Raw genomic sequence first — 22,500 nt, 5'->3', positions numbered from 1 at the left:
GTACAACCTTACGGCTAAGACAGCTGCTTGAAGCTCTAAACGAGGTGTGCTCCTCGCCATAACAAACGAAACCTTCATCGCGCCATCAGGAAGTTAGTATCTAGCGTAACACACAGCACCAAAGCCCATTTCAGCGAATACATGAAGCTGTATCGACGCTTCAGGACATGTGTTAACGCAGAAACAACGAGGCAGTTCTAATTCACTCAGTCCCATCAGGTCTTCGAGCTAAGCCTTCCAGATACTCTGGTCCCCTTCATCTAAGGGCTCGTCCCAGTCTTTGTTCTTACGGCGTAACGATTGGACTAGACATTTCGCAGGCAGCATGTACAGAGCTAGCACTCCCAGTGGGTCGAGCACCGTTGACAGGCGACTTAAGACTCGCGCTTGGTTGACTCAGGTGTCTGATGTAAGTAAACGGAGAAACGAAAACCAAAATTCATCAAAGCAAACGTTCAGTGTTACGTACCATGAACCTCGCTCTGCTACCAGATGTTCCGGACGATTTCACGTAGTTTCAAGGCGACAAAAACGGTAAACTTTCGAGACGATTTATTCTCAACAAACGACAACGACGTAATATAACACGAACTCAAAACATTACTAAGGTCAGTCCATCGCGTTAAATGCAACGTGTCACGTGCCCGAGTTTTGGCGCGGACAATAATCATAGTAGAAGTAGTAGTAGTAGTAGTAGTAGTAGTGGTAGTGGTAGTGGTAGTGGTAGTGGTAGTGGTAGTGGTAGTGGTAGTGGTAGTGGTAGTGGTAGTGGTAGTGGTAGTACAATTGCAATTCATTGCTGGCTGAGCTTGCAACATTTACATCCAACCTGAAGACTTATCTGTTTGATCAAGTTTTTAATTAGTTATTAGGTTTTGTTTGCTTAATACTTTAGTCTTTTTTAGTCTTTTTTATCTTATTTCTCTATTTACATAGCTGTACAGAGCTCTGAACTCTAGCATGGGCGCTATAAAAGTCTTATATATTATTATTATATATATTATTAGTAGTAGTACTACTACTACTACCACTACTACTACTACTACTACTACTACTACTACTACTACTACTACTACTACTACTAATAATAATAATAATAATACTATCTATCTATCAAAATTTTAAAAAAAACTAATACTAGACTTTAGAAATTACTCATCAGGAATAGAAACTAGAATTACTATTTTAAGGGAAAAAAAAACAGGATCATTTAGCTTATATAAATTATATTTTTAGGATTTTAGTATTTGTAATTTTAGATTATTTTAATCTAGATAGATCCAATTAAGATTTAAATAGGTTTTTAACAGCTACTTAGGTTTTTTTTTTAAGAGATTTCCAGCGATTGGTCACGTGATCTCACCCCCAATCACTGCAGTTACCTTAGGCATTCATGCGAATCTACTGCCACCATAATAATAGTACAGCAATAACTCAGCACAACAAGTTGGGAATTAAAGCATACTATGGTGCCTCTGGCTGCCATTATAGGGTCCATGTATGACCTTTGAGCACTAAGCTTACAGCAAGCTGGAATCAGCTGTATATGCTGGTTTTTGGTGATGGAGGAAAACCAGAGAACCCTGAGAAAAACTTTAGTTGTACAGTAGAGAACCAACACATACTCAACCCACTTATTTATTTATTTGTTTTTTTCTTTTTTTTAATTTGTTTAACACGAATGTACAATAATGACAAAAATAACATGAAGTACCCATAATGCTGTTTACAGACGCAAGATTAAAATCTTTAGATTATGTCACTTCTGTGCATGTTATTGCATGCTACTATGCTTCTAGTACTCGTAAAGGTTCTGCCTTGGTCGCAAAATCAGGGATAAATCTCCAGCTAAATCCCACAAGGCCCAGGAAACTTCTCACTTCGGGAGCCGACAACGGACGGGTTGCCTCTTTTACTGCCCGCACCTCAGTTTCCTCGGTGGGCCTGATGCCGTGCTTCGAAAGGAGAATGCCCATGAAAACTACTTTACCCTTTCCAAAGGTACACTTCTCGCCATGCAAGGTAAGATTCTTCTCTTCCAGCCTAGTTAACAGCTTGTGTAAACTCTGGTCATGCTCCACAACTGTCTTTCCATGAACAATCAAATCATCAGCGATGTTTACAACTTCCTCAATGTCTGCTATAACGTGACTGATGACGTGTTGGTATTTTTCGGGTGCCGCATTAACCCCAAAACTTAGCCTTTTATAGCGGAACAAACCGTGTTACAAAGGTGGTAATGTCCCTGGAATCTGCATGCAGCTCTACCTGGTGAAAACCATGACACAGATCTACAATGAGCGACAAAAGTAGTTGAGACACTCTTAGGAAAAGACGCTTTTCGATACTTAAGCATTTGGTCTATTTTATTTGCATCTAGTGTTAATTCTCTGATACCCCCGGTCCTCCAATTCAATGTTGTGTAGGTGCTGTGGTCTGTACAGTCGAAGAAATAGAAAAATCAACATTGTTTTGGGGGAAAGGGGGGAAAATGTATCCAAGACGCAGAAAATCGAATTTTACTGTCAAGTGTCTCAACACTTTTGTCGCTCATTGTAGCTTCGGAAAAACAGTACTGCCACTTAGTTCTTCTAGTACTTCGTCAACAGTGGGTATCGGAAGCTGTTCTCGGTTAATGGCCTCGTTTGCACGACGCATGCCCACACTAAGTCTTATCTCACCTGACGGCTTGGGTGCTACGACAACCGGACTAGCCCGTGTAGTGGATGCCTTCCACTCTCTCAATGATATGCCCTTCTAACAGTTCATCGACCTTGGCTTTCACTTTGTCTCAAAGCAAAAGGAACTCGCCTTAACTTTTGTGTCACAGGCGGTACATTGGGGTCAACATGCAGTTTCAACTCAAAGTCTTTTAGTTTGCCAACTCCTATGAACACTTTACACTTTACACTGACTTCATTACAACTGCCATCAATGGGACTGGCCTTTTGACCGATGTGGAGAACACCTAGCTCCTTGGCAGTAGCATTCCCCAGTATGCAACGCCCACACTTAACTACGACAAAACTGGAAACTACCTTAGCATTTCCCACCGAAATTTCCACTTTGAACTGGCCAGCAACCTCAATTCCTCTGCCACCTTAGGCAAACAATTTCCTTGAACAATGTTCGAGGTTCCCCTTGAAACCATACGTGAGGCTTCATTTTTCATGCGCTTTCTGTGGCTGGACGTGACTACACGGCCATACTATGTCAACTATAGTTCTTATACACAGTCAACGCTTTTCGTGTTCGGGTGGGAAACGGTTTGGAAGATGTTTTGTTTCTGCATTTTTCGCCGGTTTCAATCCAGTTTGACATATCATGATAGCTGTGGTCCACACTGGCAGCTACGGAGTTATTCAAGTCAAGCATCGGAGACATAAACTTAAAGCTGAGTGTTTATTTCTAATTTGCTTAGAGCTGCTTTTTTCTCTGTATTGCAATTTCTTAGAAGCTCTGATAAGGTTACGTGATGCCTGGAGGACCTATGACTAGAACAGAAACGAAAGGGGAGCGAAAGGGAACGACAACGACAAAACAGAATACCAGTAATAGCGCATACTTTAATAGTAAAAGTAAAGTGGTGCATTTATATAGCGCCTTTATCACAAACGTCTCAAAGGCGCTTTACAATGATCATTTTACCGACCTCGGAAGGATGGAAAGCTGAGTGAACTTTAGCGGGAAAGAAGGTCGCCAAATATTCCACTCTCGGCGGAACCGGGAATGGAACCCGGGACCTTAGGGTCGGAAGGCAGAGATCTTACCACTGCGCCAACCCCTCCGCTGTGGAAGAAGTTACTCCAAAAATTCTTTCCTTGGGGCACTAAATCGTTTCTTATTTTCAAAAAGTGCTTTAATCGGTTTTCCTTTGTTCAGGAATGAAAATCGAATTTTTATTGTCAACTGGAATTAAATAAAAATAATCTGTAATCCTTTGGACATAAAGAGAAATTTGATTTGTTTGTTTGTTTTGCTCCACCCTGCTAGCAGAGCCTTTCTTTTGCTTGCTCGATTTTGGCGTTCTCGTGAAAGGCTCTGCATGAATCGAGTAAAATCTTGAATATGCGGTGCATCTTGCCAGGATACAGTCTCGAACCAAAGCCTAATATGCAAGATCTCGCCGCCATCTTGGTTTTTCATGGTACACTGGGCTCAATTATAACCATCGGTTATTTCAATAAACTGACGCTCGCAGTGGAAAAACCGGTTTGATGAGAGAAAACAAGATTGACTAGTCCAGAAGGTCGGGCTGCAGCGGCTTCAAAGAGTTGACGCGATTCGGGCAGAGCCTCCTTTTCTCCTCCTCAGTAAAGAAAAAGACAAAAGGAGGCTCTGCTCGCAGGGTGGTTTTGCTCTAAAATGCGAGCGAACAAGTGCTTTTTAATCCGTTTGCCCAACTGGTTTTCGATCTGCCTCGACAGTGACAAGAAAATTTTGGCCTTATGTTATAAACACATAATCGCATAATTAGGGCGAAATTTTACTAGCTTGTGTTTTCAAAAATTTGTGTAAAGCGCCTAAACGTTATTGCGGATCTTGTTTGAAGTTCGTCCTTTCTTGGTTGCATTGCCATATTTTGCCAATTCTTGTTCCAAGCCAACCTGGCGTGTTTCAATGAAATACATCAAAATGTGGATGATCTCGTTTTCAGAGATAAAGTGGAATAAAGTACTTCAGTAAAACTCCTTTTTTGACCTTGAACTAAAGTGCAATATCTGAAGTTTTTTTATGGCTTCTAATTTTAGCGTGATTCCTATTCGCTGGCTATTGACAGTTGACTCTGGAATGACTTTTTTCCTTGTCCATTCGTTCACTGAGGGTGTGCTTGTTTTCATTTAAAACTCATGCGGTTCAAGAAAAATTAATTGCCAAACTGGTGAATTCCAAAGTAAATTTCACTCAAAAAGCCAATATCGTACTCATCACTTCGTGATTCATGCGATATCGGTTTTTAGTGTAAAATGTACTGTAGAATTCACTAGTTAGGCAATGAATTTTTCGTAGAAGAAACCAACGAAAGTGATTTAATTATTAACGCAGCAAGTGGAAACATCAAAACGCAGACAATTTGAAACCTCTTTATTTTCACTAACAGGCAGTAAAAATAAATAACCAGGGAGGTCCGCTTTTAGGCTTGGCTAAATCTATTTATTATGTCGTATACCTTGTGCAAATTAAACTCACACTTCTATCTGGAGATAAATTGATTTGGTAACTTAAAGTGGTTTACAATCTTACAAACTTGAAAGCCCGTAAAGGTTTGCATATAGCATTCCTAAACAATATTATTACGGTTGGCTCTACACTGTGAAGAAAAAAATGTTGATGAAATAATAATAGTAATAATAATGATCATGATAATGGTGGTAAGACATCTTGTCCCTTGGTGATAAGTTCTTTTGGTCTGATAGCAGTGTGTATGATGAATAGGTTCACCACTGAATATTCCCTGTTTAGGACTATTGCTAAATTCATTAAGTGACTGATTGGGCTGCAATCCTCCATTTGAAGTGTTTACACCTATTGTTGAACTGTGCATGTGTTTTAGGGTATTCACTCGTAGACAAGGTACATGTAATCCAATGGGTGAAGAAATCTGTTGGTGGATTTACTTACGTCCTTATTTATAGTTCTCCTAATCTCATAGGGTTTTTGTCCCTCTAGGGCTCGACTCAGAACTCAAAGATGATACCTGCTTCACTTAAAGCAATTGAAGGACCTAACAGAGTAAGTTTAATGATGTTTTATAAAGCCATCATCAAGAATGTAAAGCTCATTATATAATAAGATGGTAAACAGTTTAGACCTCTCCTAACATCAGTGTATTGATGGAGTAATGTGCATTGGTAATTATACATTGCAACTGTAATATTAATAAACTTAAGGTAGTAATAGGCAGCAGTGATCACCTTTCCTTGCAATTCAGTAACTACTGGTTTATAGTGGTGGCATCCTTGTCTCGAAGAGCCGATGGTTAGCGCTGGAGATTTGGGCAGGACCTTGTATGACTGTGTAGCCCGATCCTGGAATGGCAGTCTCTGTTAATTGCAGGTTGCGCAACGTGCCTTGTGGAAACACGCGCAGAGGCTGCGCATTCTTTCCTTGCCGCTCTCTTGCATGCAGCCTGGACTCTAGCGTTCGCTTCCACCTTTGAAACTGGTTTATAAAACTGCAGCTAAACAAGGTCAGGCCGAAAAGGACTCTATTGTGTTTTTAAATGTTCCCTCAGATGAACCACACGGCCAGTTTCTAGTGACAATTTTTGGAAAACAGGTGCGGCTTATCTTATGGCATTTTCGGTAAAAGTGTGAACTATAGGTAGTAGTTTTTTTAAAAAATTATGTTATAATCATTTTATTTTTAGATTCCTGTTCCAGCGTCTACACCTGCAAATGAACTAAAAAGTGTTCACATGTTTGTTGTTCAGAATGGAAGGACCAGGGTTACATCACAGGTAAACCCATGTAATACCTATCAATTTTCGTTTGTGTGAACAAAAGAAGATCTGATGTCTTACTAACAGTAATGCAACCAAATTCTTTGGATTGGTTGTATATAGTAGGTAATAAGCATTTGCTAAATCGCACTTAACTTTGTGGGCCTTGTTCACTGCCATGTTAAAGGGTTTCCCAGTTAGAAGTAAAAAAAAAAAAGATCCCACATTATTAAACTGCAGAAAAGATACAAGTCCACTCCTGTCAGGGAAATGGTTAAATTGAAGAAGAAGAAGAAAGACAAAAATTTATGGGTCTGCCAACAACAAATGATATGTGCACATGTAATATTTTTATCATGGGTTTTAAAGGATTTTTTTCGCTCTCAACTCTGTTCCTTATTACCGTGTATTTGCTTGTTTTGATTTCTTCTTTAGCTAATATATCTCTATACGATATTGGCCTTTAGCAAATATGTTTTACCCTTAATTGACATTATTTGAATTTTAGGCTACTTGTAACTTATATAGACGAATTTTGTCTAGTGACACAGGCATAAGCACAAGCAAGATACACAGTCATGCAGATGCATTAACTAGTAGTCAGGCGTTTCAACTGTCCTTTGTCCGTCCCTTTTAAAGGCACTAGTGATCAAGATGCTACTGCTACTGGGTTTACTTATTGTGTTGGTGATTTTGCTTGGATGACTAGTAAAAACTAGCCCTTGTTATGTTTCCTTTTAGGACTACTTGAATTTCAAACAGCACTATTGTCTCTCTTGGGGAACGTAAGCATTCATCTTTTCACATTACAAACGTTAATTACTTTCACTGTGAGCTTTAAACTGCAAGAAGAGAAAATGTGGTACCTATCATGGGAAAGGAAAACATAAAGAAAAACTTAAAATTGGAAATTTACTAGGGTCAGTAGGATTTTCTGGTGTCATTCAATAACTCTCTTTTTTCCATTTATTTCTCTTTTTCTCAGTATACTGACCTTGATTCTCAATCTTGAGGAGCTTCTTTCGAACTATAGTGTTCCAATTGCTTTCATAGATGGAGACAGGTAATGCACAATTGAACTTTATTTCATCTGTTAGGCTTTCATTGAACCTAACCATGGTACATTACAATGTACATGCAAAGGACGTTTTGGTTACTGCCTTCAAAGTGCAATATCTGCAGTGTCAAAATGTGAAAAAAGAATGAAAATGATTCGACTGGAAAATAAGAAGAACAACAGGCCCTTGTGGGCTACTTAACAATAAAGTAAATGAAGAAATCTGCAACAACAGAAATAAAAGAAATATTAATTTATGGAACGTCTTGCAAAATGACAAGCAATAAGAGAACAAAATCAAATCTGCAGAGAGCAGTTTATTGGCAACCAAACTTAAGAAAACTTGTAGAAACCCTTGCAAAATAGCTCTAGGAATTCCTAAGAAATTCCTAGGAAATATGTCCTAGGACTTCCTAGGAGTTTCTTGGACTTGGAACTCCTAGGAATTCCCAGTTGTGCAAATTAGCTTTAAATTTAACTAGGAATTTCTGGGAATTTCGTGGAATATCTTGGAGGACAGTTAATGAATGTGATTGAAGGTAAATGACGGTAAGTGACCATGAATGAAGGTAGATTAATAGGGACGATGATAAATGCATATAGGTGAAAGTAAATGGATTTAGATGAAGGTAAATTAATATGGATGACTGAATAATGGAAAATTGAATATTGTAACATGAGGTCTCGGCCATGTGATCGTTGATACAAACATTTGAATAAAACTGCCCAGAATCTGTCAGAGCTTGGACTGGTTACCGTTGACTGCTGTCTGGTCTCTCTTGTGTTACCAAAGATGGCGTAAATATTCTTCGCGAAATTCCTTCATTCGTCCGCTTCAACATGGATTCAGAGAGGCCGGATGAGGGGAAAGGTCGGAACATCTCCGAAGTTTCTAAAACAGTTTCGAACGACGTGTTAACTGACTGGAATGCCGAGCTCTGCAAAGAGAAAGAAACTGTGGCTTCGGCACAAACACGTGCGGCGGGAAATTCCGCTCGCTTGACTCAAAAGCCAGAGTCTAAGGGGACCAAAGATCCCTCTTCTTCCCAAATAAGGGAAGCTGGTCACATTGTAAAGCCCTTAAAGAAGGGAGATGGTGGAAAAACAACCACAGGCTTTCCCAAGAGAGATGTGCGTGAAAAACCGCCATGGAAGAAAAGCGCACCAAAGGATGGCAGCGAACGGCAAAGCGCATCGGCCACTACTACCCTTCATGGAAAGGATGTAGCGTCAACCAAATGGTTGCCAGCATTGCAGAAATTTTAAAAGATTCCTTCGCCGGCTTATCGCAGAGTATGAGCGAACGATTTGACAACTTGGGACAAATGTTTAAAGGCACTCGCTCTGCTTGCGTGTCACAAGAAAGTCGTTTTTCAGACGACCTCACTAAGCTCTGCCGACTCAGATGTGTCGGAAGTAGAGGAACCATTAGCAAAGAGACCAAAAAGCGATGAAGCAGGTCAGAGCACCGAGAATGAACTCATCCTAGGTCAACTTGAAAAAGACTTTGATTTAGCCGAACATAAAGGAGGAGAAATCAACGCTAATTTAGCTGCTATCGTCTCGAAATTACTGAAGGAGAAAACCAAGGAAGACAAGTTCATGGAAATAAAGAAACGCTAATTGTGAGAGATTAGCCGAAACACGAGTTAACTTGCCGATATGGAATGACCTTTCAGAAAAGGCACGTTCAGCTGACATAAAATTGCTGAAGTGCAAAAATCCCTTGTGAAGGGAGCTACAGCAGTAGTATCAGTTGTAAAATAACTTGATCACTGCTCCGGGGATGCCCTCGAAAAACGAAGTTGTAAACAACCTCATGGATGGAGTGCTTTTGTTAGCCAATGCTAACATGGAACTAAATGTTCTTCGAATGGAAGCACCTCGACCAGAACTCCATGCCAGCTACAGATATCTTTGTGCACCTTCAAATCCCATTTCTTCAGAATTATTCGGAGATGATTTGCCGATAGCAGTAAAAGATATAACTGATAACAACAGAATTACCTCGAAACTCCAGCGAGACAAAAAGAGAGTTATAGAAGGGGTAGGCAATCTGAATGCTTTGACAAATTTCAGAGGAAAAGGAACTACTCTGGGGCAAAACACTACTTTCGCCCCTCCCAATACAAGGGGGAGGGGAAGAAGAAACTCCAGAAGTCTCAGCCTTGAATGCTAAAGGCACACTACACCCAAATTCAGAGGTGAGTGCTACACATAGTGTCTGTATCAAAGTGGCTGGCAGGCTCAAATATTTTCTGTCTGAATGGAAATTAATAACAACAGACCCTAAGATCCTTGACATGGTACAGCTCTGTCACCTGGAATTTATTGAGCTACCGTCTCAGCATTATAATTTACCTCCTATTAGATTCAATACAAGAGAGGCTAAAATTATTGACGATGAAATTAAGACCCTACTAAATAAAGGGGTCATTGAGGAAGCTCAGCCCTCCCAACATCAAGTTATCTTGAGTATATTTCTAAGGAAAAAGAAGAATGGCTCTTACAGGATGATCCTTAATCTTAAAAGACTAAATGAGTCTATCAAATATAAGCATTTCAAAATTATCTTTTGCTGTGCAATTAATGAGAAAAAGTTGTTACATGGCCTCAATCGACTTGACCGATGCTTATTACACAGTGCCAGTGGCACCTGAGCACAGAAAATACTTGCAGTTCATGTGGGGTGGCAAACTATTCCAGTATACTTCTCTTCCCAATGGCTTGTCCTCAGCACCCAGATACTTAACCATGAAGGCCATCTGAATGTTGGCTATATTGATGATTCTTACCTTCAAGGTAGCTCAGTATCAGATTGCAGCCAAAACATATGGGCAACCATAAGCCTGTTTGAGAAGCTAGGTTTTGTTATCAACAAAGAGAAATCGGTGTTGCAACCATGTCAAAAGCTTGTTTTCCTTGGTTTTATTTTGGACTCCATACTCATGAGAGTATATCTCACACCAGATAAAACAGACAGAGTTGTTTCAGCCTGTCAGATAGCTCCTAAGCAAGAGAAGTGGCACAAGTGATAGGTTTGCTTGTATCCAGTCTCCCAGCAGTTCAATATGGGCCTCTATTTTACAAAAAACATTGACATAGATAAAAATGAAGCCTTGCATAAGAACAAGGGCAATTTTGAAGCACTGATGTAATTATCTCCAGAATCTAGGGAAGATCTTAGTTGGTGGGTGAGAACCCTACCACAAGCATACAAACAGATTGACCTCTCAAATCCTGACATAAAAGTCACTACAGATGCTTCAAAAATAGGCTGGGGGCAGTCTGCCTTGGGGACACAACTCAAGGTTTGTGGTCAGAATCAGAACAATTGAGGCACATAAATGAACTTGAGATGTTGGCAATTCACTTTGCATTGAGGTGCTTCAAGTCACGTATTAAGGGAAATCATGTCAGAGTTAACAGTGATAACTCTACAGCTGTGTGTTATCTTAATGTCATGGTCTCCAACCTGCAATAAGCTTGTTCAGGACATTTGGACTTGGTGTATGCAAAACAAGGTTTGGTTATCTGCTTCCCACTTGCCAGGTGCTCTCAACGTGGAGGCTGATCAGCAGTCCCGTCAGTTTAATGAACGAACTGAGTGGCACCTTAGAAAGGATGTCTTCCACCAAATTTCCAAAATCTGGGGCACACCAGACGTTGATCTTTTTGCCTCCAGGTTAAACTCCCAATTGCCTAAGTATGCCTTCTGGAAACCTGATCCTGGGGCTACTCACGGTGATGCTTTCTGTTTTGCATGGACAGGAATGTTTGCTTATCTATTTCCTCCTTTCTGCTTAATTGCCAGATGCCTGAAAAAATTGGAGAACGTTTTGTGCTGAAATGCCAGCTAATTAATTTCACCCACTTGTTGTAGATGTACTTGGTCTCTTGACAGAACTGTTAAGGCTTTACCTACAGTGCCATTAACACCGCACCCAGTGCACTGTCCTCTTTTGTTCTGTTGGATGATGGATTTAGTGTAGGTAAAAATCCATTGATTTCAAGACTGTTAAAAGGGGTTTTCCAGTCCAGGGCCCCAAAACCAAAGTATACCGAAGTTTGGGATGTTCAGATTGTGTTGTCTTATCTTAAAACTTTGCACCCAGTGCAAAAAGGACCTTTCTTTTAAATTTCTTATGTTATTGTTGCTGGTCTCGGGCCAGCGGGGTCAGACTATCCACATGCTGGATCTCAATGATATGATTGTTTCAGATAATGGCTTTACTTTTGTCATTGTTAATCGTTTGAAGCAAAGTAGGACAGGTACCACAACCCACAGCTTAAGCTCTTAAAGAGAACCAAGTCTCTTAGGCGAAACCAGTCTAAGCTTTTCATCAGCTTTGTGAAACCTTTTAAAGAAGTGAGTAGAGATAACCTGACTCGTTGGGTACGCCACGTTATGGCACAGGCCGGTTTAGATGTTTCTAAGTTTTCACCACATAGCACTAGAGCAGCGTCAGTGTCAGATGACACCCCGAAAACAGCTGGGTGGTCATCAGAATGTTGTTTTGCGAAATACTACAACAAGCCAATAGTTACGGCTTCCAGCTTTGCAAACGCTGTGTTATCTGTTAAGTAGATCCATATGATGAACTCTATTGCCACTGTAATAAAACCTGTCTGCTTTATTTGTGTGTTTTTTTCTTCATGTCGTGTCAGCTTCAAAATCTCATGGGATCTCTCAGCATGGTAACGAGGTAGAATTAGAAAATTAAACGAGACTTACCTGTAAGTTGAAGTTTGATTGGGATTCTACCGAGTTACATAATGCTGAGAGATTACATGCCCATGCTCCCACCCACCTGGCAGTACATCTTTCGGGTACATTGGACAACACGCACATTCAGCCTTCTAAAACTGTTTGGCGCATGCGCTAGCTATCTCATGTAATCTCTCAACATTATGTAACTCGGTAGAATCCCAATCAAACTTCAACTTACAGGTAAGTCTCGTTTAATTTTCTAATATCCTGGAGCCGATTTCGAAATAATTTGCCTAAAACAAGTATATTTCGATCGACCTATGAGATCCAAAACACCGCAACATGTACAAAATTAGCTGTTGTTTACGTATGAGGAACAGACATTACCCCTCCTTTAACTGCGATCCCATGCCATTTAAAGGGAACGTCCACTTTCCGAAAAATCAGTTCTTAGCAAACATTGTTATACAAAGATAGATTTTCATAGAGGTCTATTTGTAACATTACTTATTGCTCTCGGGTTAGTCTGCATCCAGAGAAGGGATTGCTAACGCTTAGTAGCAAGTTTTCTAAGTGACGTGTCAGGTACGGGCTAATTCCATGTTATTTGGAATGATCAACTGAGCACAATGATCGAAAGAAACCACCCGATTGTGCTAAATCCTTTGTGAGATTTGTTTCATAATGAGATAACAAAAGTGAACAAATTTGTACCGGCTACACATTATGACATTTATATGAAACGGCCTACCACAACTTCTCACTGAGAAAATATGATATCATATTTCTTGCTGTTGCGATGGTAGACCGTGCTTGGATGGTAGACCGTTGGTAAATGGAATAGACCATATGCACAGGATTTTTCACTGTGTGAAATTTATTATGAATCATCTGGTAATGTATTGGATTGAGTAGAAAAGAAAGTACTAAAAGAAATTGTGCTGTTTGCTGGAAGATACGATTTTCAACTGTGACGCCACCATCCCCATTGACGTCACCAAGGAACACAATAAATGGTATTGTGTTACATAATACGAGCCATGTGTAACTTTCGGAGCATCAGTGTGGTGCAAAATACTTTGCTCGCTTTAGTATATGGTATGGAGTCTTCCAAACACTTGAAAATCGATGCCGACGTATGTCAATAATGAATATCCTTTCCTGTTTGGTACAATGTGCTTTGCACTTCGCTTGCAAACTTCTGAAATGTTTCAGAGCTTATACGATATCTAACAATTGTTTCTTTAGATCCTGCTTTTCTACGTTGAACATTTTCCCTATAGGATTCAAATCCGGACTGGCAAAATTATTGCAATCAATCAGACAACAAGTTGCAAAAATAATGGAGACACTTCACCTTTTTGGGGCGTTATAAAATTTCACACGGTAGAGCCCCCCCGCCTCCTTATCAGTGTTGCTAGCAAGACCAAAAAATTGTTGGAAACTTAAACAGTCAACATTGAAAGGGGGAGAGGGGAAGGAGAGTGGGAAAGGTTTAAATTCTAGATACAGCGGGTATTGGAAGCTAGACAAGGTGTTTTTTAATGCACTAGTGTCCCAGCAATTTTGCAACTTGTTGGAGACTCAACTGCATTTGTGTTTCCCTCTGAATCTAAGATTCCTGCCTGAAACATCATTCCAGGCCATGGACATCCATCTTATTGCCTGAAGAAGATCAAAAGACTCGCACACATCTGAAGCAGAATTGCATTGATCCACCTTACTAACAACATGTGTCAATAGGCATTTATAGTGTTTGAGCTCAATTGCCTGAATTATACCAAGATCAAGTGGCTGTAGACGAGATGTCGTGTTTTTTGATAATAAGACTGTTTTTATTTTCTCGAACGTTTCTGTCGTTTTCTCTTTAAACTACTGGACATAATGCAGGTATAATGAAGCTTGAAGAATTTATGACTTGTGAATTGTGCTTAAGCCCTGAAACGTAAACATGTGCTTACAGCAGTGCGAAGCCTGGCTAGTGTAAATTATTCTTTGTTTGCTGACACAGTAGAACTTGGTGCATGTTGATTGATGGATTTCTGATCAGTCCTACGATTTGCATTTCTAAAAGCACAGAGATTTCAGTGTTCCGAGATTTTCAGGTCTTAAATTTCAACAAAACAAGGCTAAATTTTAACTGCATTTGGGTGCTTTTGTCCATTGTAAAAAATAAACAAACAGGCATCCAGAAGTTTCACGTGTCTACAACTGTTACACGAGCAATAACTGTATTATACAATTCAGTTGTCAGACGCAGACGGCAATTATAATAATAATAATAATGTACTTGCTTATTATGCATCTAAAAATCTCGATGCCTTTTAAAAAAATATTATATACATATATACATATTATAACGAAGTAAATCATAATTTAAAGAAAAGTTCAATTAGATGGATTATATGCTTCTTTAAAAAGAAATGTTTTGAGTCTGGTTTTAAATATTTCAACTGTTACAGAGTTTCTAATATTGTCCGGTATAGAGTTCCAGAGTGTTGCGGCTACGTAGGAGAAGGCACATTGGCCATAAGTAACTGTATTTATCTTTGGAACATTAAGCAGTAACTTGTCAGACGATCGAAGAGAGCTGGTAGGTCGACGAACATCTATAAGTGCAGATGAGTAATCCGGTACCAGACCATTTAAGGACTTGTATACCGTTAACAAAATCTTAAATTTAATTCTACACTCGATGGGTAACCAGTGTAGATTGCGTAGTGCATCAGATATATGTTCGTATTTCTTAATTCCTGCAATCAGTCGTGCAGCAGAGTTCATCGTTCTCTGTAATTTGTCCAGGTCAGAATGGGTAGCTCCATATAGCAGACTGTTTATAGCGTAGTCTAAGCGAGATAACACTAGTGCATGGACCAGTTTCTTTAAACTTTTTTGAGAGACATACTTTCTTATACGACCAATGGATTTTATAGACAGCAAAATTTTCTTGCAAGTGTCATTGATATGGAGTGTCATGTTCATATGTTTATCTAGAATCACTCCGAGGTCTCGTACTTGTTCAGATGGTTTTATGGTAGTATCACCAGATATCAGGAACTGGAGAGGAGGACTGTAATTTTTGTTGAAGTCTTTGTTGGGTTACATAGAAGAAAGTTGTCTGTATTCCATTTGATGATATCTTCTACACAGCTGCAAAGTCTATCCAGTTCTGATGACGGCTTTTTTGGGTTGACGGCTATGTATTGTTGTGTATCGTCGGCATAAAATATACAATCCAAGCCAAAATATACAATCCAAACCATGTCTAGAGAAGCCATGTCCTGCCATGTCTAGAAGCCATGTCTAGAGAAGCCATGTCTACAGATGAATTGGGTTATCAGTTTGATTTCCAGCACTTTTTAAAACGTCAGAGTGTGTCCTTCTGCAAATACATCTGGCTCAGACGAAATTGAAATTCCTTCCTGGACAAGGGGATACATGTACCTTGTTTATCAAGATATTTGGGAGATCGAAATTGGAGAGGTTCTTGATTTAATACACGAACCAAACAATCGAGATGACAATAACGCTATAGCTGTGACAAAGGATGAGGACATGTACCAAGGGCAATAGCTACAGTAGAATGAAGCCGGGAACTGGAATTATTCGCCATTTCTTAACAAAGAAAGGAAGCAAAGCACAAGTTTTAAGTTGTTGGGAAAGTTGTGACCAGTAATTGTGGAGAGGATATGAGATGGAAATCCCGTGCCTTTACAAGTTTACTGGACAGCCAAGAAACGTTGATATGCTTCACAAATTATTAGACATTCCAAATAACCGATCTGGGAGAAAAAAACAGGAAAGACACAGTGAAAGGCAACAGAAACAAGAAAGCAAAATAACTTTGGGAGCCTCGAAATGCTGCAAAGTGTAGTCTTTCAGATCTTTTGTACAGTAGTATTTAAAAAATGCATCCTTTTTGCTGAACACTGGAATAAACCGAATGTCATGCTAACCACTAACACCTTTGCCTAAAATATTCATTAAAATATTAATCTGTTATTGCATGGTTAATAGAGGGGAATGGTTATGAAACCCGACAAATTTCCTTGTTGTAGGTTTTTGTTCTCCTTTTTGGCCTTGACCGTGCACAAAATACAATAGTTGTTTACTCCGTACTGAGGAACTAACCAATAGAAACGTGTTGGTTACGTAATTCATGCGTAGTGCATGCGCGCAAAACTAAAGATTGTGCACGGTCGTAGACTTTCCAACCTAAATGTCGGTATCTTTGTTTGCTCCTTTGATGTTTGCCGAGCTTCCAAACCGTTCCCCTCTATTAGCTATGGTTATTGTCAGATTGTGTCTGTTTTAATTCAGCAGCCCCACCAAGCATTTTGAATGTCGTATTAACAGGGTAATTTTATAAAGAAATTAACGACGGGTGGTTGTTGATCGTAATAACGGGGGTTTCAGATAAGAAAATGAGTTGGCTCTTGTTTGGGCCACAAAAAAGTGGTCGCAATAACGGGGTGGTCGTATGGCAGGGTTCCACTGTAATGCCTTATGTTCATTTTGGAACAACAGGCTACAGTTAGCCTAAACTCGGGCCTGCAAAAATAAAGTTGTGAATGGTTAATTTAGTGGTCAAGAAAAGAAAAAATAGAATTATGCCCTTCTCATAATGTTCGAATGTGTATATAGGCAATACCCAAATCCAGGTTATCTTCATTAAAGGTGGTGGCACTGACCACCGGACCATGGAAACGAGGTGAAAATAGTGTATTTATTCCAAAATGGCTAAGCACATTGTTTTTTTCTGGTGGTTGGGTATTTTTGCTCAGTGTTTAAGAAAGGAAACGCTAATCGAACAGTTAAAGATTCAAGATGTTGTAGAGAAACCTGAGATGACTCATCGAAACATCTCAGTTTAGGAGAAAAAATGAAAGAAGGTGAGAAGTGAAAACATCTTCCCAAGATGACGCTTTGTCACGTGTGTTACGGCTGAAGATGTGCACTTTAGTTGTTTAAATTAAATATCTCGACACTCGAAAATGCTCTTTTAATTACTTTGTTCAAAGAACAAAGTGCAGTTTTTGGCTCTATTTTTGGACTTTTTTTGTTGGGTGTCGTGATTTGGTGACACATGCGACGACTACGCGGCAAGCTAGAAGTGGTTTCATGTTTCACCTCAAGAATCATCCTTGTTGATTACAATATTGATTTTTTTTTTAAGGTTAGCCGATCTAGCATTAGTGTTTGAGCTTGGACAACAGCCAACATTTCAGGTAAGTATGCAAAAGTGGCATGTGGTTATTTTATTTGAATACTGAGTATTTGAAGCCCTTTTCCTATACCCTGATTGACAGGTATAATACTGCAATTAAATGATGTCAAAGCATAGTCTGAAATATGGCATGGCTTTTCAACTTTTTAGTGCATCTCTGAAGGTCACTATTGCTGTTTTTATACATATGCTAACATTAAGCTGTAGGCTGTTTTGTCGTCTTGAGACGATAGCTCTGTGTGGAGACATGCTATCCGAGATTTTGGTGATAAGCTGTAATGTATTCCACTGATCAACAGAAACCTTAATTAGCCAATATCAAAAATACCAGAGGGATATAATTATCCTTGCTTATCCTAGCTTTTAGCTTGAAATTATTTTCTTCTTCTGTGAAAAAGTGTTTCTTCATCTTTCATGACATGGAACTGGCTCATCGAAGATTCCTGCACACTACTATTCATCAATATTATTATTAAGTGTCACTCTAGTGTCTAGAGCTGACATGGAGAAAGATCATGCACCATAGCCTGGAAGCTAAAAAAGGAAGGGCATTTTTTGATGAATAACTTTGATGATGATGACTTTATTTAAACTTGGGTGAAAGTGACGCTTGATAGGCCTCTAGCAATAACAAATGCATGCTAATATACCGAGAAAAAAAAGATAAAGATACATCAAAAAAAAAAGTATAAATATAAATTATAGTATTATAAGTATAAATATAAATTATGGTATGAAATTACAAATTACTTAGTTTTCTTATCTCATTCCTGAAAGGGCCAAATTCGGCCACTGATCTTACGTTATCAGGTAATGCATTCCACGCCTTAGCAGCAATGTAGGAAATTGATTTAAGGCCGTAAGTTGTGGTCTTAGCTTCAAGTAAAACAAGTTTGTTTTTGCCCCCGAGATTTTTCTTATTTTCTCTTACTTTAAATAAAGATTTAATGTACTGAGTCATATTGTTGTTGAGGGCTTTAAAAATATTAAAAGCATATCTTGTTTCCGTCTACAACTTAATGAGTAACCTATCTGATAACATAGACTATCATATCCATTTGAAAAGTCATTAAACACGTATCTGAGGGACCTCTCGTCTAATCTCTCTAATCGGTCACTATCTTCAATCTATTCCAAATGGAACTACATGTACAATAAGAAAAGTGTGGCATGATAAATTCCCTATAGATACGCATCTTATGACGAAAATGAAAGAACTTGTTTGAATCGATTAAGTACACCAATTTGTTAGCCTACCTTCTTGATTAACTTAGATACATGACTCTTAAAATTTACGTTATTCTCAATTACAACCCCTAAGAGTTCAACATTATCGGTTGCTTTAACTTGAGAACCATCAATGTCTAGTTCTACTTTCAAGATCACTTTTTCGTTCGGGCAAAACTAGGAGTTTGCATTTGTCCAAGTTCAGGGTAAGACCAAAATCATGAAACCATTTGGAGGTGACTCCTAAATCCCGGACGAGTACAGCCTGAACCTCGCTTGGAGCTATATCACTTGAAGTTAATTGATTGTCATTGGCATAGGTCGAGAGTTTCGCCTCTGTAATGAAGTAGAATAAGTCGTTCAAAAAGATATTGAAGAATAAGGGGCCTTTCGAACTCCTCTGTACATCTTGACAGTGTCAGACTTGGCATTGGCCACTTTAACACACTGCCTCCGACCACTGAGATAATCTGTGATTAAGTTTAGATTTTGGGTAGACAGACCGTACGCTCTTAGCTTGTCCAACAACGGGTTGTGAGGAATGAGATCAAAGGCTTTACTTAAATCCAACATCACTGAACTAACACTCTTTCCTTTGTCCAAGTCTTGCCTCCATGACTCGATAAGATGGAGAAGCACTGCCTCACAGCTATAGCCTCTGCGATAGGCTGAGAGAAATGGTGATAAACGTGCTCCACTAGTTGACGGTTGAGACATTTTTCAAAGATCTTTTCTTATATTAATCAATATAGATACCAGTGTATAGTTACATACATTTATGTTAGAAGAGTCATCCTTTTTGAATACAGGATAGACTTCTGCTAACTTCCAGTCACTCGGGAAACATTCAAATACAATAGAAGTGTTGAATAAGTTAGCAAGAGATAGAGCTAACTCCTTTGAACAGTCCCGTAAGAGCTTTGCAGGAATCCGGTCATGATCAGTAGCCTTATTTGGGTCAAGTTTGCCTAGTACATGTACCTGTTGTACTTCTGGGAAACTGATTAACTGAAAGTTAAAGCTCTTGATATGAGGACAATTATTCTGTATAGCACAAATACTTGGATGAATGTTGGAACAATATTGATTGCCCATCATTGGATAATCACCCCCCAGGCCCACGCAATATCGTCAACATCATCAACATTGTCAAAGACATAGGCGACATGAAAAGGAATTTGACTAACGTCCCTTGAGAAAACAAATTGGTCAAAGTGTTTGAAGCTTCTTTTGTTCTTAGTTTTCATACAAGGTCGTGGACAATGAGATCTCTTTACAGCGTAAACCAAGCTGGGATCACTGATTCCTATATCATAAACTCCAGAAGATAGAAATGATCGCGGTTTTGATGAAAATATAACGTCAATCAGAGTAGTAGAAGTGTTCGTGATTCTTGCAGGTTCTTTTATCAGATTGGATAATCGATAGACTTCTGCTAAATCAATAAGAGCACGACCATCCTTGACACCACTGTCTGGATTCAATAAATCACAATTCAAATTGCCAGCAATAATAAAGCGTCCAGCACGAAGTAACATGTTGTTAAGATGAGATTCCCAGACTGATTTAGATAGATTGGGAGGTCTGTACATTCCCAATAGTAGAGCCTTTGGACCATTCTTTCTTGTTTGAAAACTTACAGCGATCGTCTCAATGTTTACACACTCTAGTGAGAGAATGTGATAGTAATTAGTAAACTTCTAGTATATATCAGAAGTCCCCCACCATGTCTATTTCTGTCTTTGCGAATCATCCTGAATCCTTTAATATAAAACTGTGAGTCAGGAAAAGCAGCATCAATTTTCGTTGCAGCAAGAATAACAATGTCAAAGAGAATAACAGATTTTACTTCTTGAAATTTAAAGCCAGCGACACTGTTTCTGGTATTCTTATACTACTGCACGGGGATAGATCATCATGATCATCACTTCCCTTGGAGGGAGAGATAATTGCGTCGTTGAGTTCAAGATCAAGGTCAAAGAATGAGTTTGAAAAGTTTGGCAATGCACAACCACAACAGATATAATATGAGGGCGTAGTTTTTTTGGTTAAACCAACGTATTATATATGCCACGACTTGTTGCATTCACTACAACGAACAGAAAGATGATTTTCAGCCACAGTTATCTCACATGCAGGATATGTCGTAGAAAATGACGTGAAATGATTTAGGCCCAGGATTGCTCCCAGTATCCCCACAGCAAACCAACAGCATTGAGATTATAACAGGATTAAAAGAAGCTTGAAGGTGTATTGAACTTGTTTCCAAAGACTTAAAGTGATCCAAGATACAAAAGCATAACATTAGCATTTAAGCAGAGCTAGGGTAAATGACAACTTAACTTCCTTATCTTTTTGACGTTGCTGAGATGGTAGAAAGAGGATCTGCAAATACTTGCCTTGCTTCAGATTCAGTGAAATGAGGCCAGCATTTCCAACTGCTGATGAGATGATTACCCAGCATTACTTAGGCATTTTGGTTTTATCAACGGAGTTGATAATGTAAATTGGCCACCGTACAGAGATTCTAAAAGCTGACATTTCGAGCATTACCCTTCGTCAGAGCGAATCGAGGAATTGTGGGTTACGTGTAGTTTTTATAGTAGAGTAGGAGCTCGCTATTGGTGGTAACATGGCAACGTGAAAAATAGGAATATATTAGTTAAATGAAAAGCGTTCATTAATACCGTGAGGATTAGGAGTGCCGATGTTCCAGATTCTTGCGGCTTTCCGTCATAGCAAGATGTAGGGAAAGGCCGCAGATAGCCATGTATTTTTTTGGAGTGGTTAGGGAGATTTAAATGACGAGCGACTGGCTTAGATGCATCCTTGTCATTCTTCTCAACATCGTGAAGGTGTTCGCGGAATCGGCCCCGATATCTTGCTAGTGTTAACAATGAAAAGACAAGTTTTGCATCGTGAACGCGCACATTTGAAAGTGCCGGGTTGCTTCTTAGCTTTAAGCCCGCTTCTAACTAAAAGGTTGCCTACGTTTTTGTCGCGTTTGAATGAAATAAGTGGAGGTTGCAAAAAGATTCTACCAGTCTCGGGATCATTTTGGAGTAATTTAAAATTATTAAGAATGATACTTTTGATTGCGTGATTATGAGGATGGAAAGTGAGGGTGAACGGAATTCTGTCATTCTTATCTTTTTGTGACGTTTCTAGTGCTGACTGTCGATCAAATTGTTGGGTGCGATGATGGCCCGCTTTGACCACAGAGACAGGATAGCCACGTTTTTCGAAGAACTGGCACATCTCCTCTGATTTGCTGGAAAAATCAGGGTCATCACTACATAGACGTCGAAGTCTAAGAAATTGAGAATAAGGAATGGCGTTCTTGACATGTGATCGATGTGACGATGAATACAACAAATAACTGTGAGAATCTGTAGGTTTGTAGTGCACACAGGTACATAGCCCGTTGCCACTAATAGAAACTTTGATATCTAGGAAAGCCAATGAAGTTTCCGAAATTTGCCAGGTACTTTTAAGAACCGGATGAAAAGAATTGACAGAGGTTATAAGTTGATTGAGTTCTTCTCTGCTGGATGAGGAGGTTTGGGGCCGTTGTACTGATTAAAAAATTGGTGTTCAACATATCCTACAAAAAGATTAGCATAGCTAGGTCCCATTCTTGTGCCCATCACTACACCATTAGTTTGTTTGTAATAATTGCCGGCAAATGAAAAACAGTTAAGCGTTAAAACGAGTTCAGCAAGGCAGAGGAGCCTTTCCGAGCTTGGTTCTCAGAGACGTAATGTCAGTCCGTGGTGAAAATAAGTTCGTCTCTGCCTGGAGACATTGAAATCACGGAAAATTTTTAGTGCATGTGT

The 22,500-nt window shown here is 39.3% G+C and overlaps 1 protein-coding gene and 1 pseudogene across 1 annotated transcript in view; both read left to right on the top strand.

Moving 5' to 3' along the window:
- LOC138039004 (IQ domain-containing protein H-like) overlaps window positions 1-22,500 on the top strand; it is a 182,280-nt gene that overhangs the window by 51,833 nt on the left and 107,947 nt on the right. Inside the window, exons 12-16 of the mRNA XM_068885137.1 lie at window positions 5,671-5,733; window positions 6,371-6,460; window positions 7,184-7,227; window positions 7,428-7,505; window positions 17,387-17,438. Coding sequence (XP_068741238.1) covers window positions 5,671-5,733; window positions 6,371-6,460; window positions 7,184-7,227; window positions 7,428-7,505; window positions 17,387-17,438 — 327 coding nt within the window. The remainder of the gene's footprint in view (window positions 1-5,670; window positions 5,734-6,370; window positions 6,461-7,183; window positions 7,228-7,427; window positions 7,506-17,386; window positions 17,439-22,500) is intronic.
- Window positions 8,340-9,231, top strand: LOC138038275 (uncharacterized; annotated as a pseudogene).

Source organism: Montipora capricornis, chromosome 2, assembly GCF_036669925.1.
Source record: "Montipora capricornis isolate CH-2021 chromosome 2, ASM3666992v2, whole genome shotgun sequence".
In the NCBI taxonomy this organism is placed as follows: domain Eukaryota; kingdom Metazoa; phylum Cnidaria; class Anthozoa; order Scleractinia; family Acroporidae; genus Montipora; species Montipora capricornis.
This window is presented reverse-complemented; position numbering and strand designations above follow the sequence as displayed.